The sequence below is a fragment of the Papio anubis genome, chromosome 2, assembly GCF_008728515.1.
Source record: "Papio anubis isolate 15944 chromosome 2, Panubis1.0, whole genome shotgun sequence".
Lineage (NCBI taxonomy): Eukaryota > Metazoa > Chordata > Mammalia > Primates > Cercopithecidae > Papio > Papio anubis.
The window spans coordinates 142140267-142154928 of record NC_044977.1 but is presented as its reverse complement, the minus strand read 5'-3'; the positions used below and the strand labels follow the sequence as shown (position 1 = coordinate 142154928).

Sequence of the window (14662 nt, the reverse complement as noted above, 5' to 3'; positions counted from 1 at the left end):
ATTTTGTTTCATTTTAATTCCCTGTCTAGTAGCAAATATTACAGGTGTTATAACCATCAATTCAGTTCCTTGCAATGAAACAGGCCTGATAATGCTCAACTTTTGAATATCCAGAGAATTTCTAAACAAGTCAGCCAGCACTGTTTATTAGATTATCCTTTCACCCCTGTTGCTTTGTAATGCCCTCTTTGTCAGATATTAAATTCCTTCATAAGCTTAGGAATTCTGTTGGGAAATAGAAATTTACTTGAAAAATGCTATATTGCTCCAGAAAATACAACTAAAACCTATTACTGGAGAGAGAGGAAAACTAATAAGCTTTAGGGCCCCTTGCTGTCTTCTATAGAGCCTTCTAATGTTCTTGTCTTAGTTTTGGATTTTTTAAAAGAGGACCCACAAAACTGTGTTAACTTTACAAAACCTGAATCTGTCCATTCTGTGCTTGCAAACTTATCTACTATGCCCAGGTCACACCGGACAGCAGATGGCAGCAACAGTGCCTATTTAGGCAATCATCCTCAACCTCTCCACATGTGGCCCCTGACTCCCAAGTTTCTGGATTCTTCATTCATACCCCAGGAGTCAATCTATGCCTATCTGATTTGGACTTTTTCTTCCTGAATTTGGAAATTGTTTCTCTGGTTTGAGCTTCCTCTGATGGAAGAAATAAAATAAAACATTGATTAGAACTTAAAGGTCATCAATAAAGGCATACTGGTTTGGCAATATAAATTGTTAGAAAAAACCCGATCCTGGGTGTATGATTATCATTTGATAGCAGTGTGATCTTGATCAGATAACTTAACTTCTCTGAACTTCAGTTTTCTCATCAATAAAAGGAATTAAAATGGCACCATAGGTCTCTATGAGCCTAAGGGTTGGTAAAAAGACCCTGGAGCCACCTCAGATTTCAGGATCTGAGCTGACACAACCCTGCTCCTGGAATGGTTTCTCAGGCGCCATGTGCACAGGCAGCCACGAATACATTCTACAAGGTGTTTATACCAATTGGTATCATCTGTAAAGAAAAGGCATTAATTCATTCACTCATTTGTTTAGGTACTCCTTGTTTCAGAAAGGATGAATGACAGTTTATGAATATATGTGAAGTAAAAACAGAATAACAAGCACATAAGCATGTAGATCAGCAAGGGGAAAGCAAAAGCCAGGGCAGAGATTTCAGAGCTAGAAGCCGGGCTAAAATGAACACCTGGTACCATATAGGTTGATGTAAGACTAGGGGTGTGTGTGCGTGTGTGTATGTCTGCATGTATATGTATGTATTGGACCTATGCGATGTGCCACTAAGCCTCAAGTCACAAAATCACACATATTAGGATATATTTATCATGATAGATTTATGATAAGTTAGTCATTAGATGTTCTACCACCAGAATTCCCTTATCCCATCGTTACTTATCTTCTTCTTAATCCCTGAAATCTTTCTTTCTCCATCTCCTTTATTAAAGCTGCTCTCTCTGAGCCCACCAAAGATCTTTAAAGCAAATCCAAAGCTTTTTTTTTTTTTTCTTTTTTAATCTCAGAATTGTCTTTGGACTTTTACCAGCATCTTGAAAACAGTCTCGTCATCTGTTGCATACAAAGTTCCAGTTCTCCTGACTCTGACAGCTTTCCGTGTCTCGTTTTCTGACTCTTCTGTATGCTTGCCCTGACCTCAGCATGTCCTGAGTGCCAGCCATTGGCCCTTAAGACGTTCCCCTCTATATTTACTCTCTGAGGAATGCACCCCTTACAGGGCTCAGCCTCCACCTACATGCGCAGGATCAGTATCTGCTAACCCAAACCATCAGTCAAGCACGAACTCCATGTTTGCAGTGAAGGGAAATTAGAAGACTTCAGTTGTACTTACAGCTTTGCCACTAACTGGCCAGCTGAGTAACATTTTTTTAAAAAGTGCTCTCTGAGTTTCCTCATATCTAAAGCTTAAAACCCAGAACGTAGCTCCTTTCCTCAATTTCCCCACCACTGTCCTAGTGTGAGAACTTTGATTCTTTCCTCTACTTAAATGTGATCTAGGTCCAGGCATGTTAGCTCACTCCTGTAATCCTAGCACTTTGGGAGGCCAGTCAGGAGTTTGAGACCAGCCTGGCCAACATGGTGAAACCCTGTCTGTATTAAAAATACACACACACACACACAAATTAGCCAGGCATGGTGGGATTCGCCTGTAGTCCCAGCTACTCGGGAGGCTGAGGTGAGAGAATCACTGAAATCCAGGAGGCAGCGGTTGCAGTGAGCTGAGGTTGTGCCACTGCACTCCAGCCTGGGTGATGGAGTGAGACCCTGTCTCAAAAAAAAGTGATCTAGCGTGATGTTCTGTCCTGTTCTGCCTTCTGTGTTTCTCACATTTGTCTCTTCCACTGCTAATGGAATTAATTAATACTGGGATTATCGAACATGCCAGTTATTGTATCACCCTGCCTGCAGGGTTTCCTCACTCCTTTCTATATTTCATATTGCTTGCTACCAGATCAAACCTCTCCTAGAACACTCCTGTTCTAGGCTGGGTGCAATGGCTTATGCCTGTAATCTCAGCACTTTGGGAGTCCAAGGCAGATGGATCACAAGGTCAGGAGATGGAGACCATCCCGGCCAACATGGTGAAACCTCGTCTCTACTAAAATACAAAAAAATTAGCTGGGAGTGGTGGTACATGCCTGTAGTCCCAGCTACTCAGGAGGCTGAAGCAGGGGAATCGCTTGAACCCGGGAGGTGGAGGTTGCAGTGAGCTGAGATCATACCACTGCACTTCAGCCTGGCAACAAGAGCATGACTGCGAGTCAAAAACAAACAACAACAACAACAAAACAAAAAACACTCCTGTTCCAGAAGGTGGAGGGCTCTGGCTGCAGCCACAGCAAGTGTGAGCTGTGTTCCCTCACCTTAAGATCCTCCTCTTTCTGCCCTCAGCTGTGTTTGCTAGTGCTCTCTGGAAGCCTCCTCCACTCTCCAGAACAGTCTCCTGCTTTCTGTCCGTCCCTGGAATGTCTTTCCTTCCTCCTCTCAGATGATCCATAGTTCCCACATCTTTGTGTGTTCCAGCCCCACTTTCTCCAGAATGCCTTTCCTACATGCCTTCAGCCTGCATTGAGCTGACTTACTGGATTTTAACTGAGTGTGTATACATGTCTCATTTCTATCACTTTACTGTAAAAACACCCAGAGTGCAGAGGCAGCTTTGTAAATGTTTGTATGAGCTAGTATGTGCAGTGATTAATTGAGCTACTTAAATCTTCGATTTTCAACCTGGACATGACTGCTTCTCCAAACCCTTCTGATTTTCCACTGCCTCTGGAAAAAGGGCCAAGGTTCAACTCCTGATAGCAGCAGAGATGATTCATTGACTAGAAAGAGAGATCCTGTACAAGAAGCTGATCAAGGACTCTTTTTACCTTCTAGTTTTAAAAAAGGTGAGCTGGCTACTTAAGTAATACTAGTTATGCTTTAGGTAAAGGTATGAAGCATATGAAACAGGCCAAAGAGCCCTTCCTCCGTTCCCTTTGAGGTCCTCTGGTGCCCTGTGTTCTCATGGTGGCCAAAGCAGCCTACTCAGGTCATGCTTAGACCCTTAACCTTATATCTGAACACCATCATTTCCTAAAGTTCCTACTCCCAGAGGGTCATTTTAAGGAGTAGGTATGTTGTCCTTGACACACACTGAGCAAGTAATTTAATCATTCAGATGATTTACTTTTTTTCAAGTCTATAAAAGTTGGGGTTGGGTCAATTCAAATTATCTTCCAGCTTAAAACATCACATTATAATCTGAGCAGTATATGCCTGAAGAATAGTCATCCAGAGTTTATTCTAGTTTTGTTTCATCCTTTGGTACTTCATTAAATAACTAGATTATCAGTTGCTTGGGGACAAATGCCACTGTGTGCCCTTCCGTATGCAAGCCCCCATCATGTTCTAGGCAGGGTTCAGCTTCCAGCAAGCATGCAGAGCAGGTATGTGCATTATAGCAAAGTACTCTGAGGAGAAATTGTAGAACTTCACTTCCCTGATCAAAAACAAGGAAAAAAATTATGTTAAAATTTTGAGAGCCTTAATTTAAAATAACAGGAAAGAATAATGCTAAGCAAATATAACAGTCAGGAGAAGTATCAATAAATGCAAATTTAGCAGTTATATAAAGCAAAACTGCTTAACTAAGGATACCTACAAAGCCCTATGTATATGTTGGGAGAACTTAAATTTCACTGCAGTGTTATAATACAATGTCAACTAAGGATGTGCTGATTGTCAGCAAGGATTCATTTACTTCAAGTAATAATTTCTATAAGGTTCCAACCATTTTTTAAAAATGTGAAATGCGGCCGGGCGCGGTGGCTCAAGCCTGTAATCCCAGCACTTTGGGAGGCCGAGACGGGTGGATCACGAGGTCAGGAGATCGAGACCATCCCAACATGGGCTAACATGGTGAAACCCCGTCTCCACTAAAAAATACAAAAAACTAGCCGGGCGAGGTGGCGGGTGCCTGTAGTCCCAGCTACTCGGGAGGCTGAGGCAGGAGAATGGCGTGAACCCGGGAGGCGGAGCTTGCAGTGAGCTGAGATCCGGCCACTGCACTCCAGCCTGGGCGACAGAGCGAGACTCTGTCTCCTCTCAAAAAAAAAAAAAAAAAAAAAAAAAAAAGTGAAATGCTTCGTGAACTTGTGTGTCATCATCAGGTAGGGGCCATGTTAATCATCTCTGTACTGTCCAATCATTTTTTAGTATTCTTAAAACAAATCTGACAGCTTTTTTCTTTGTCTTATTGATGTTTGGCAATAGTAGACATGACCTGGAAGTACAGATTTTTTTTTTTTTTTTTTTTCCCGAGACAGGGACTCGCTGTCACACAGGCTGGAGTGCAATGGTGTGATCACAGCCCACTGCAGCCTTAACCTCCTGGTCCAAGTGATCCTCCTACCTCAGCCTCCCAAGCAGCTGGGACTACAGGTGTGCACCAACACATCGGCTATTTTTTTTTTTTTTTGTACAGATGAGCATCTCACTGTGTTGCCTAGGCTGGTCTTGAAGTACTGAGCTCAAGTGATTCCCCGCTCCCTTGGCCTCCAAAAGTGCTAGCATTACAGGTATGAATCACTAGTTACTATGCCCAGCCAAGGTATAGTATTTAGAGAGAGGTTGTAATTTGTATCAGGGATAAATGCTATTCCACTAAGGCATACTTTCAGCCAGTATAGCATTGGTGTCACATTGTTAAAAAGATTATTTTAATATAACCAGTGACGTTTTAAGATGAAATTGCCCAAAAGCAGGGTTCAGAATAGCATGTATCATATGCTGCCTCGCATTAAAAAAGGGAAAAAGAATATGTACTTGAACTTGCATTTATACATGCCCGAAGTGTATTTTGAAAGAGAAAAAGATGAAGTGGTCTGAGTTTTGCTCTTCCACCTTGAGGATATTAATGAATCTGCTTTGAGAATAAGACGTGACAGGGCTATGAGACCCTCCTTGTTTCTTAGTCTGTAGACCCAGACCCAAGAATGAAATGTTGATAATTCATATCCACACTGAACTTACAGAGGTTTCCATTTAGAAATAATGCCTCCATTTGTTCAGATTTAATTTGGAAATGGTTTTGATTGTAAATCTTCAAAACAATAATGGTTGCCCATGAGGAGGGAACTAAGTGCTTGTAGGGCCAGGAGAGGGAGGGAGACTTACCACTACACATCCTTTTTCACTTCTGATATTTAAACCATGTAAATGTATTAACTGTTTTAAAGTGAATATGTAAATAAAGTTAACAGATTGTATATAAAAATCCTAGATTTCCATTTTCTCTTGAAAAGCTGCAAAATCTGGTATCAAAGGACCCTAGTGCCAAATGGTAGCTGATATCAAATATACTGGGCAGTACCAATATCAGTCTGGTAGTCCTTGAGGGTGTTGCAATCATACATCTCCAGGCCCCTTGGGGTTCGGAGACAGTAGACACTCACAGGGAGGCCACATCTCAGAGTTACCAGTGTTCTCAGATCAGACACTGTTTTATCAAGAAGGGAGATGCTCTGCATTATTGGCATTGTGTCTTGAGTTACAGCATTGAACACGTATAGAGTAGGCTTGTCTTCTTCCTGAAGGGAGAGAAAAAGAGGGAACTTATTGTCTGGAGGTTGGGATGAGGGCCAAGCATTTCAGGGGGTAGCTTTGAGCACCTCTAGCTCCATGACATGGGTGTTAATGTGAAAGCAATAGTCAGTTAAGTTCTCTGCCTTCTGGTCTGAGTCTAGCTCTTATGTCCTGAGATATTAACAGGTCCCCCTGTTTGAGTGAAGTGAAGAAGACTTGGAAAGGCTTTGAGATCCTTTGACTTCTTAGTCTACAGACCCAGATACATAAGAGTGTTGATAATTTATATCCATCCTGTGCTTATGGAGGTGTTAGTTTAGAAAACATTCCTCTGTTATGCCGCACTTTAATTTGGAATACTGTGGATTTGAAATCTTCAGTCAATTATTACTATTATTATTTTCCTAAGAGGTTATTCCTGGCAAGTGGAACTGAGCTGAGAGTGGGAGGGGAGTGTTTGCTTATCATTTTGTGCTTTTCATTGTCTATATGGTTTGACTGTTTTAAAAGCAACATATATTTACTTTTATTATTTACCTTTCTTTTCTTTTCTTTCTTTCCTTCCTCCCTCCCTCCCTCCCTCCCTCCCTCTCTCTCTCTCTCTCTTTCTTTCTTTCTTTCTTCCTTTCTCTCTCTCTTTCTTTCTTTCTTTTGTGTGTGTGTGTGTGTGTCTCACTATGTTGCCCAGCCTGGTCTCAAACTCCTGGGCTCAAGTGATCTTCCCACCTTGGCCTCCCATAGTGTTGGGATTATAGGTGTGAGCCACTGCGCCTGGCCTACTTTTACTATTTAAAAAGGGAAATACTAAATATAGGTTTAGAAAAGTTTCTTTTGTTTCTTTCATTTTGTAATCTAAGTAGGAAAGCAAGTAGAACTGAGATATCTGAAGTAGAGTTAAGATGGAAAGTTTGAGGAAAATATGAATCCTTCTGTTAACAACAGGTTTAGACAAGTCAAACCAAAACTCAAAATACAGCAAATAGGAAAAACGGGAAGCAGGTGGGGAGGAAAAGATTATTATCATTTCCACTTTTCTCATGAAAAATGAAACTGACTTTACTTCCTCTTTAGCAGATTCAGGACAATTGTATTTTTCTGCAACGGCCTGCTGTTGGGTTGGCGGATGTCAGTGCATGGCGCTATCACGGAATGCCCACGACTGCAGGACTCTCTCAGAACCTGGTATCTGGCCTCCAGGTTCTTCAAGGGGCTCCAACCTGTCAATGCTGTCTTGCCCCTCCTTTGCTTCCTTCCTCTATTTTTTCCATCAGAATCCCTCTCTGGTTTCTCCAGGGGCCCCTGCCTCCTGCAGACTTATAATACATTAAATGCATTCTCCCCTCCCACATAACACATAGCAGTAATATGGTCAACATGCAGACCTTTTTGAAAAAGCCTTTGAGGAGTGGTGTTACTGATGAAATTTAAGGCTACTTTGATCTAGGGCCCATTTCAGTGACTGAAGTGATTAGGAACAGGTTCGGTCCCTCTGTGGCTGCGCATAAAGCCAGATCAGCAAGCTGAGCTGCCCACGAAGCCTAAAGTGCTTAGAACAATTTTTCATCATAGTTTCTCATAAACCCATGAAATACAAATTTAAAGGACACAGGATTCACCCTTTCACTTTTGTCATGCCGTGCTTTCCTATGGTTCCATAAAGCAAGTATCTGTTCAAGCTAATGTAGATAATATTTATGGGCAGGCAGAAATTCCTATGAAAACTGAATAAAAAGATAGTGGGAAAGAGAGAAAAATTATATTTTATATAATAGCTCTTTTTTATTTCTTTAAAAATTCCTAATTCATATTTAGAATTAAATGCAAATAACAAATTAAATAGAAACAAATAACAAAATAAATGCAAATAGAATAACATGCAAACAAAATAACAGAGTCCCAAGTCACTCTTTAAAAAAAAAAATTTTTTTTAAGAGTCTAAGGCTTGCTATGTTGCCCAGGCTAATCTTGAACTTCTGGGCTCAAGCAGTCTCCCACCTCCTGAGTAGCTGGGGAAAGAATTCGCCTCCATTCCCAGCTCTTAAGTCACCCTTAAGTTAACTAGGTGTATGAGGTTAGATAAGTTGAAAAGAAACTTCTCAGAATATGAATAATCATATATTTATATCTATAAAGATAAGCATCTATGACTTAGTATACATATAACTGACTCTGGAACAAGTAATAAGGGAGAATTGCAAAGTATCTAGCAATCTTTTTTTTTGAGACAGGTTCCACTCTGTTGCCCAGGCTGAAGTGCAGTGGCACTATGAGAGCTCACAGTAACCTCAAACTTCTAGACTCAAGCAATCCTCCTGCCTGCCTCAGCCTCCCAAGTACAGGCACTCGCCACCACACCCAGCTACTTTTTAAATTATTATTTGTAGAGACAGGGCGTAGCTATGTTGTCCAGGCTGGTCTGGACCCCATGGCCTCAAGCAATCCATCCACCTCAGCCTCCCAAATTATTGGGATTACAGGAGTGAGCCTCTGTGCCCAGCTGATCTGACAATCTTTAGATGAAAATAAAAAGTGCAAGGAAGAAAATATTACTAATTATTAATGAAGCCAGATTCTTAAGTCTCAAGAAAATTAACACCTGCAGAGTCTGTTCATTTTTCTTAGCATTCAGGAACTTTTTATCACATAAATAATAAATGTTGAATCACATCCCAGGCCTTTTTAATCCATAACGTAGTTCTCATTTTACTTTTTAAACTCTACATATTCACCTTTGTATAAACCTTGTTTTTATGGGAAAACCCATTTTGAGTTCTAGTGAGGCACATTGGTTGTCGATACTTCCTCATTTGGTTGTATGACGAGGGAGTAGGTAGATGTCAATTAATAGCAACTTGCTAACCCACCTTATCCACATAAGAGAAGGCATCTCTCTACCTCCCTCTCTACGTGATACTCCTCCCCAAGTATTCTGAATCAGAGAAGGCTGGTCAGTCACACCCAAGGAAGTCAGATGCTATTAAATAATAATACCATACACAAATCATTGTTGAACATATACAAAATTCGACTTTTTCCTTTATAAACAAACTGAGATGCAAACAAACCAACACAAGAGATATACACAAAGTATCTTACTTTTCAATAAAAACAAATACATTCTATTTCATGAGAATAATTCCATGCTTACCTTCAAAAAACAAATGCTAACTTACTGTACAGTCATACATGTACTTTAACAATAAAAAAGAAAAGCTAAACAGAACCTACTGAAAGAAAACAAGTTAATGAAAGTTTTGAATGTACTATATTTTTTCTCAAGTTGTGCTTTTTTATATTTTGCTGTTTTGGAGTTACAGCCCTAAGTAAGCAGAAGCTTGCTGAACTATTCCAGAGTGAACACAAGGGGAAATAATGTTTGTTTTTGTTGAACCGAATGAATTCCAGTGAGATGTCTTCATAAAGTTCTCCTCTTCTGTTGTAGTCATTCTGGAAAGATTATCTGTGGAGTCTTGGACACCGAATTGGAACACCTTTCTTCGCCAGATTCTTTTCATACCTTTTTTTATGGCTCATTTTAGAAAAGAGGGCCATTTTTAAGAAACATGCTTTCATGTGTAAATTTTAAAGAAACATGTTTATACATGCTTTTGTGTATAAAAATACATAAATGTAAAACCACATATATATTTCCTGGATTTTGGTATTTTATACATTAACAGTACCTTTTGAAAGCTAAAATGTTTATCATTTTGAATCAATTTTAGACTTGTCAAGCTAGTACAAACTTCTCTAACTTATCTGATAGACATCTACTCAATGGTACTATAGTCATTCTCTCAGCATAACACAGCTTTTTCACAACATTCCAGGGATGTCAGGAGGGATTAACTATGTTTTGACTCCAGCACTTGGTTGGTACAAGTCTGGTTATAGAAGGAGGCAGGGCAACCAGGAGGAGTCCTAGGGAGGCTGAGCCCACTTCACACTCTGAAAAGCACAACCTGCTGAATAGTGGCCCCCTTTGCAGTAGGATATGGACATGTGACAAGGTGCTCCCAATCAGACCTGCCTATCTACCCCCACTTTGAATCAGGAGCCACTAAGGCAGAGAAGCAACAGACACAGGAAAGTCTGTGGGCAATGGCATTTCTGAAGTTGCTGGCCTGGCAGCAGGGCTGGCAGCATGTCCAGTGCCTGCTTTAAGGGCTCGGTGTTGTCTGTAGTGGTGACCTTCCTAGATTAGTTCCGGGGCATGTGTTAGATGTTGTTTCTGGCTGCATAATCTCTAAGACTGATTCTCCAGTCTTCCGAAAACTACTCAATAGCTTTTCAATATTTATTTTCTGCTTAAATTATCTAGGCTTTGTTTCTGCTGCTTCCAACTAAGAACCTTGATGTTGGTCAGGGGAAAAGCCAAGAATACTGGGGAAAACTTTGCCGTAACAGTAGAGAAAAATGGGAAATGCCACAGTAAGGGAAGGAATGGATCCCTGAAATGCATCTCAGTACCTTGCTATGAATTGCAGACAATCATATACCATCTTGTTAATTTCCATACTTTACCTCTCAAACCCGTATCAATTCATTTATCAATATCTCTTTATGTACAGCCTACTATGTATCTTATCAGGTACTATTCTAAGCACTGGGTGAAAACAGTGGACAAAACTTAAGCAATCATTTCCATGATCACACAGGTTAAAATGAAGGGGGCAAAAGTGATAGTGCCTCTACATGTTGTACAAAAACATAGACTTTTGCAGTGTCTCATGCCATGGTTTATAGGAACACAGTGAAATGCAACAGCATCAGCAATGAATGGTCAGGACTGACTCCTGTATTAATAGAAATTGGAGAAAGAAATAAAGGGTATTCAAATAGGAAAAGAGGAAGTCAAATTGTCCCTGTTTGCAGGCATGATTATTATGTTAGAAAAGCCATCATCTCAGACCAAAATCTCCTTAAGCTAATAAACTTAGCTTCAGCAAAGTCTCAGGATACAAAATCAATGTGCAAAATCACGAGCATTCTTATACACCAATAACAGACAAACAGAGAGCCAATCATGAATGAACTCCCATTCACAATTGCTACAAAGAGAATAAAATGCCTAGGATCGCTTTACAAGAGATGTAGAAGAGCCCTCTTCTTTTTTGGGGCGGAGTGCCGCTCTGTCACCCAGGCTGGAGTGCGGTGGCGGATCTCGGCTCACTGCAGGCTCCGCCTCCCGAGGAGTTCACGCCATTCTCCTGCCTCAGCCTCCCGAGTGGCTGGGACTACAGGCGCCCATACACCTAAGCCAGCTAGTTTTTGTATTTTTTAGTAGAGATGGGGTTTTCACCGTGTTAGCCAGGATGGTCTCGATCTCTCTGACCTGAAGTGATCCGCCTGTCACCGGCCTCCCAAAGTGCTGGGATTACAGGCTTGAGCCACCACCTTGACCAAGGCCCTCTCAGAGAACTACCAAGCCTGCTCAGCGAAATAAGAGGACACAAACAAATGGAGAACATTCCATGCTCATGGATAGGAAGAATCAATGTCGTGAAAATGGCCATACTGCAGAAGGTAATTTATAGATTCAATGCCATCCCATTAAACTACCAATGACTTTCTTCACAGAATTGGAAAAAACTACTTTAAAGTTCATATGGAACCAAAAAGGCCGCATTGCCAAGACAATGCTAAGCCAAGAACAAAGCTGGAGGAGGCATCCTACCTGACTTCAAACTATACTACAAGGCTACAGTAACCAAAACAGCATGGGTACTGGTACCAAAACAGAGATATAGACCAATGAAACAGAACAGAGCCCTCGATACCACACATTGACAACCATCTGATCTTTGACAAACCTGACAAAAGAAACAAAGAAATGGAAAAGGATTCCCTATTTAATAAATGGTGCTGGGAAAACTGGCCAATACATATATGTAGAAAGTTGAGTGGATCCTTCCTTACACCTTATACAAAATTAATTCAGGATGGATTAAAGATGTAAATGTTAGACCTAAAACCATAAAACCCTAGAAAACCTAGGCATTACCATTCAGGACATAGGCATGGGCAAAGACTTTATGATTAAAACACCAAAAGCAATGGCAACAAAAGCCAAAATTGACAAATGTTATCAATTAAACTAAAGAGCTTCTGCACAGCAAAAGAAACTACCATCAGAGTGAACAGGCAACCTACAGAATGGGAGAAAATTTTTACAATCTACCCATCTGACAAGGGGCTAATATCCAGAATCTACGAAGAACTTAAATTTGCAAGCAAAAAATCAAACAACCCCATCAAAAAGTGGGTGAAGGATATGAACAGACATTTCTCAAAAGAATACATTTATGCAGGCAACAGACACATGAAAAAATGCTCATCATCACTGGCCATCAGAGAAATGCAAATGAAAACCACAATGAGGCCGGGCGCGGTGGCTCACGCCTGTAATCCCAGCACTTTGGGAGGCCGAGGCGGGCGGATCACAAGTTCAGGAGATCGAGACCACAGTGAAACCCCGTCTCTACTAAAAATACAAAAAATTAGCCGGGCGCGGTGGTGGGCGCCTGTAGTCCCAGCTACTCAGGAGGCTGAGGCAGGAGAATGGCGTGAACCCGGGAGGCGGAGCTTGCAGTGAGCCGAGATCGCGCCACTGCACTCCAGCCTGGGCGACAGAGCGAGACTCCGTCTCAAAAAAAAAAAAAAAAAAACCACAATGAGATACCATCTCACATCAGTTAGAATGGCAATCACCAAAAAGTCAGGAATCAACAGGTGCTGGAGAAGATGTGGAGAAATAGGAACACTTTTACACTGTTCGTGGGACTGTAAACTAGTTCAACCATTGTGGAAGACAGTGTGGCAATTTCTCAAGGATCTAGAGTTAGAAATACCATTTGACCCAACTATCCCATTACTGGGTATACACCCAAAGGATTATAAATCATGCTGCTATAAGGACACATGCACACGTATGCTTATTGTGGCACTATTCACAATAGCAAAGACTTGGAACCAATCCAAATGTCTGTCAATGATAGACTGGATTAAGAAAATGTGGCATATATATACCATGGAACACTCATGCACACAAAAAAGGGATGAGTCTCTATCCCTTTGTAGGGATTAGCTGATGAAGCTGGAAACCACTTCATTCCTGAGCAAACTACTGCAAGGGACAGAAAACTAAATACCGCATGCCCTCAACCTCGTGAGGTGGAATCTGAACAATGAGAACACTTGGACACAGGGGTGAGAACACGCTACCAACAGGGCCCGTCCTAGGTGAGGAGAAGGGAGGGATAGCACAAGAGATACACCTAATGTAAATAATGAGCATGGGTGCAGCACACCAAAATGGCACATGTATACATATGTAACAAACCTGTAAGGTTAAAGTACATGTACCCTAGAATCCAGTATAATAAAAATAATACAAAGAACATTGTATTAACTTTTCCTTCTTTGAAAAAGAATCCTATGGAAGCCATAATCAATATTTATGGTTTCTCTAGGTTTTTATGGTTTTTAGGTCTAACATTTTACATCTCTTTAATCCATCCTGGAATTTTCAATTTTTTGTATATGTGCAAGGAAGGATCCAATTTTCAACTTTCTACATATGGCTACTGGCTTCTCTCCAGCAATCCATTTATTAAATAGGGAATCCTTTCCCATTTCCCTTTGCTTTTGTCAGGTTTGTCAAAGATCAGATGGTTGTCGTGGGTATTATTTCTGAGGGCTCTGCTCTGTTTCATTGGTCTATATTGTCTGCTTTTGGTACCCTGTACCATGCTGTTTTGGTTACTGTAGCCTTGTAGTATAGTTTGAAGTCAGCAGTGCGGGATGCCTCCAGTCAAATTTTGGCTTAGCATTGTCTTGGCAATGCTGGCTCTTTTTGGTTCCATATGAACTTTAAAGTAGTTTTTCCCAATTCTGTGAAGAAAGTCATTGGTGGTTTAATGGGATGGTATCATCCATAAATTACCTTCTGCAGTATGGTCATTTTCACCTATATTGATTCTTCCTATCCATGAGCATGGAATGTTCTTCCATTTGTTTGTGTCCTCTTATTTCGCTTGAGCAGTGGTTTATAGTTCTTGAAGAGGGCCTTTGGTCATGGTGGCTCAAGCCTGTAATCCCACTTTGGGAGGCCGAGACGGGCGGATCACGGTCAGGAGATCGACCATCCTGGCTAACACGGTGAAACCCTCATCCCCTACTAAAAAATACAAAACTAGCCGGGCGAGGTGGGCGGCGCTTGTAGTCCCAGCCACTCGGGAGGCTGAGGCAGGAGAATGGCGAACTCCGGAGGCGGGAGCTTGCAGTGAGCCGATCCCGCCACTCGCACTCCAGCCTGGGTGGGACAGAGCCAGACCCGGCCTCAAAAAAAAAAAAAAAAAAAAAAAAAAAGTAAGAGGGCCTTCCCAAGACCCCTTGCAAGTTGGACTTAGGCATTTTATTCTCTTTGCAGTACCAGAATGGGAGTTCATCTCATGATTTGGCTCTCTTGTTTGTCTGTTATTGGTGTATAGGAATGTCGTGGATTTTGCACATTGATTTTGTATCCTGAGACTTTGGCTAGTTGCCATTAGCT

General features: G+C 41.2%; 1 protein-coding gene and 1 non-coding gene across 2 annotated transcripts in view; both read right to left on the bottom strand.

Moving 5' to 3' along the window:
* The window catches only part of ANKUB1 (ankyrin repeat and ubiquitin domain containing 1), a 34621-nt gene that overhangs the window by 13168 nt on the left and 6791 nt on the right, over positions 1-14662 (bottom strand). Inside the window, exon 3 of the mRNA XM_003894963.5 lies at positions 5897-6113. Within this exon, the coding sequence (XP_003895012.2) occupies positions 5897-6113 (217 nt within the window). The remainder of the gene's footprint in view (positions 1-5896; positions 6114-14662) is intronic.
* On the bottom strand, positions 4654-4756 carry LOC116273958. Its single transcript, XR_004182453.1, has one exon. It is a non-coding gene; the product is annotated as a U6 spliceosomal RNA (small nuclear RNA).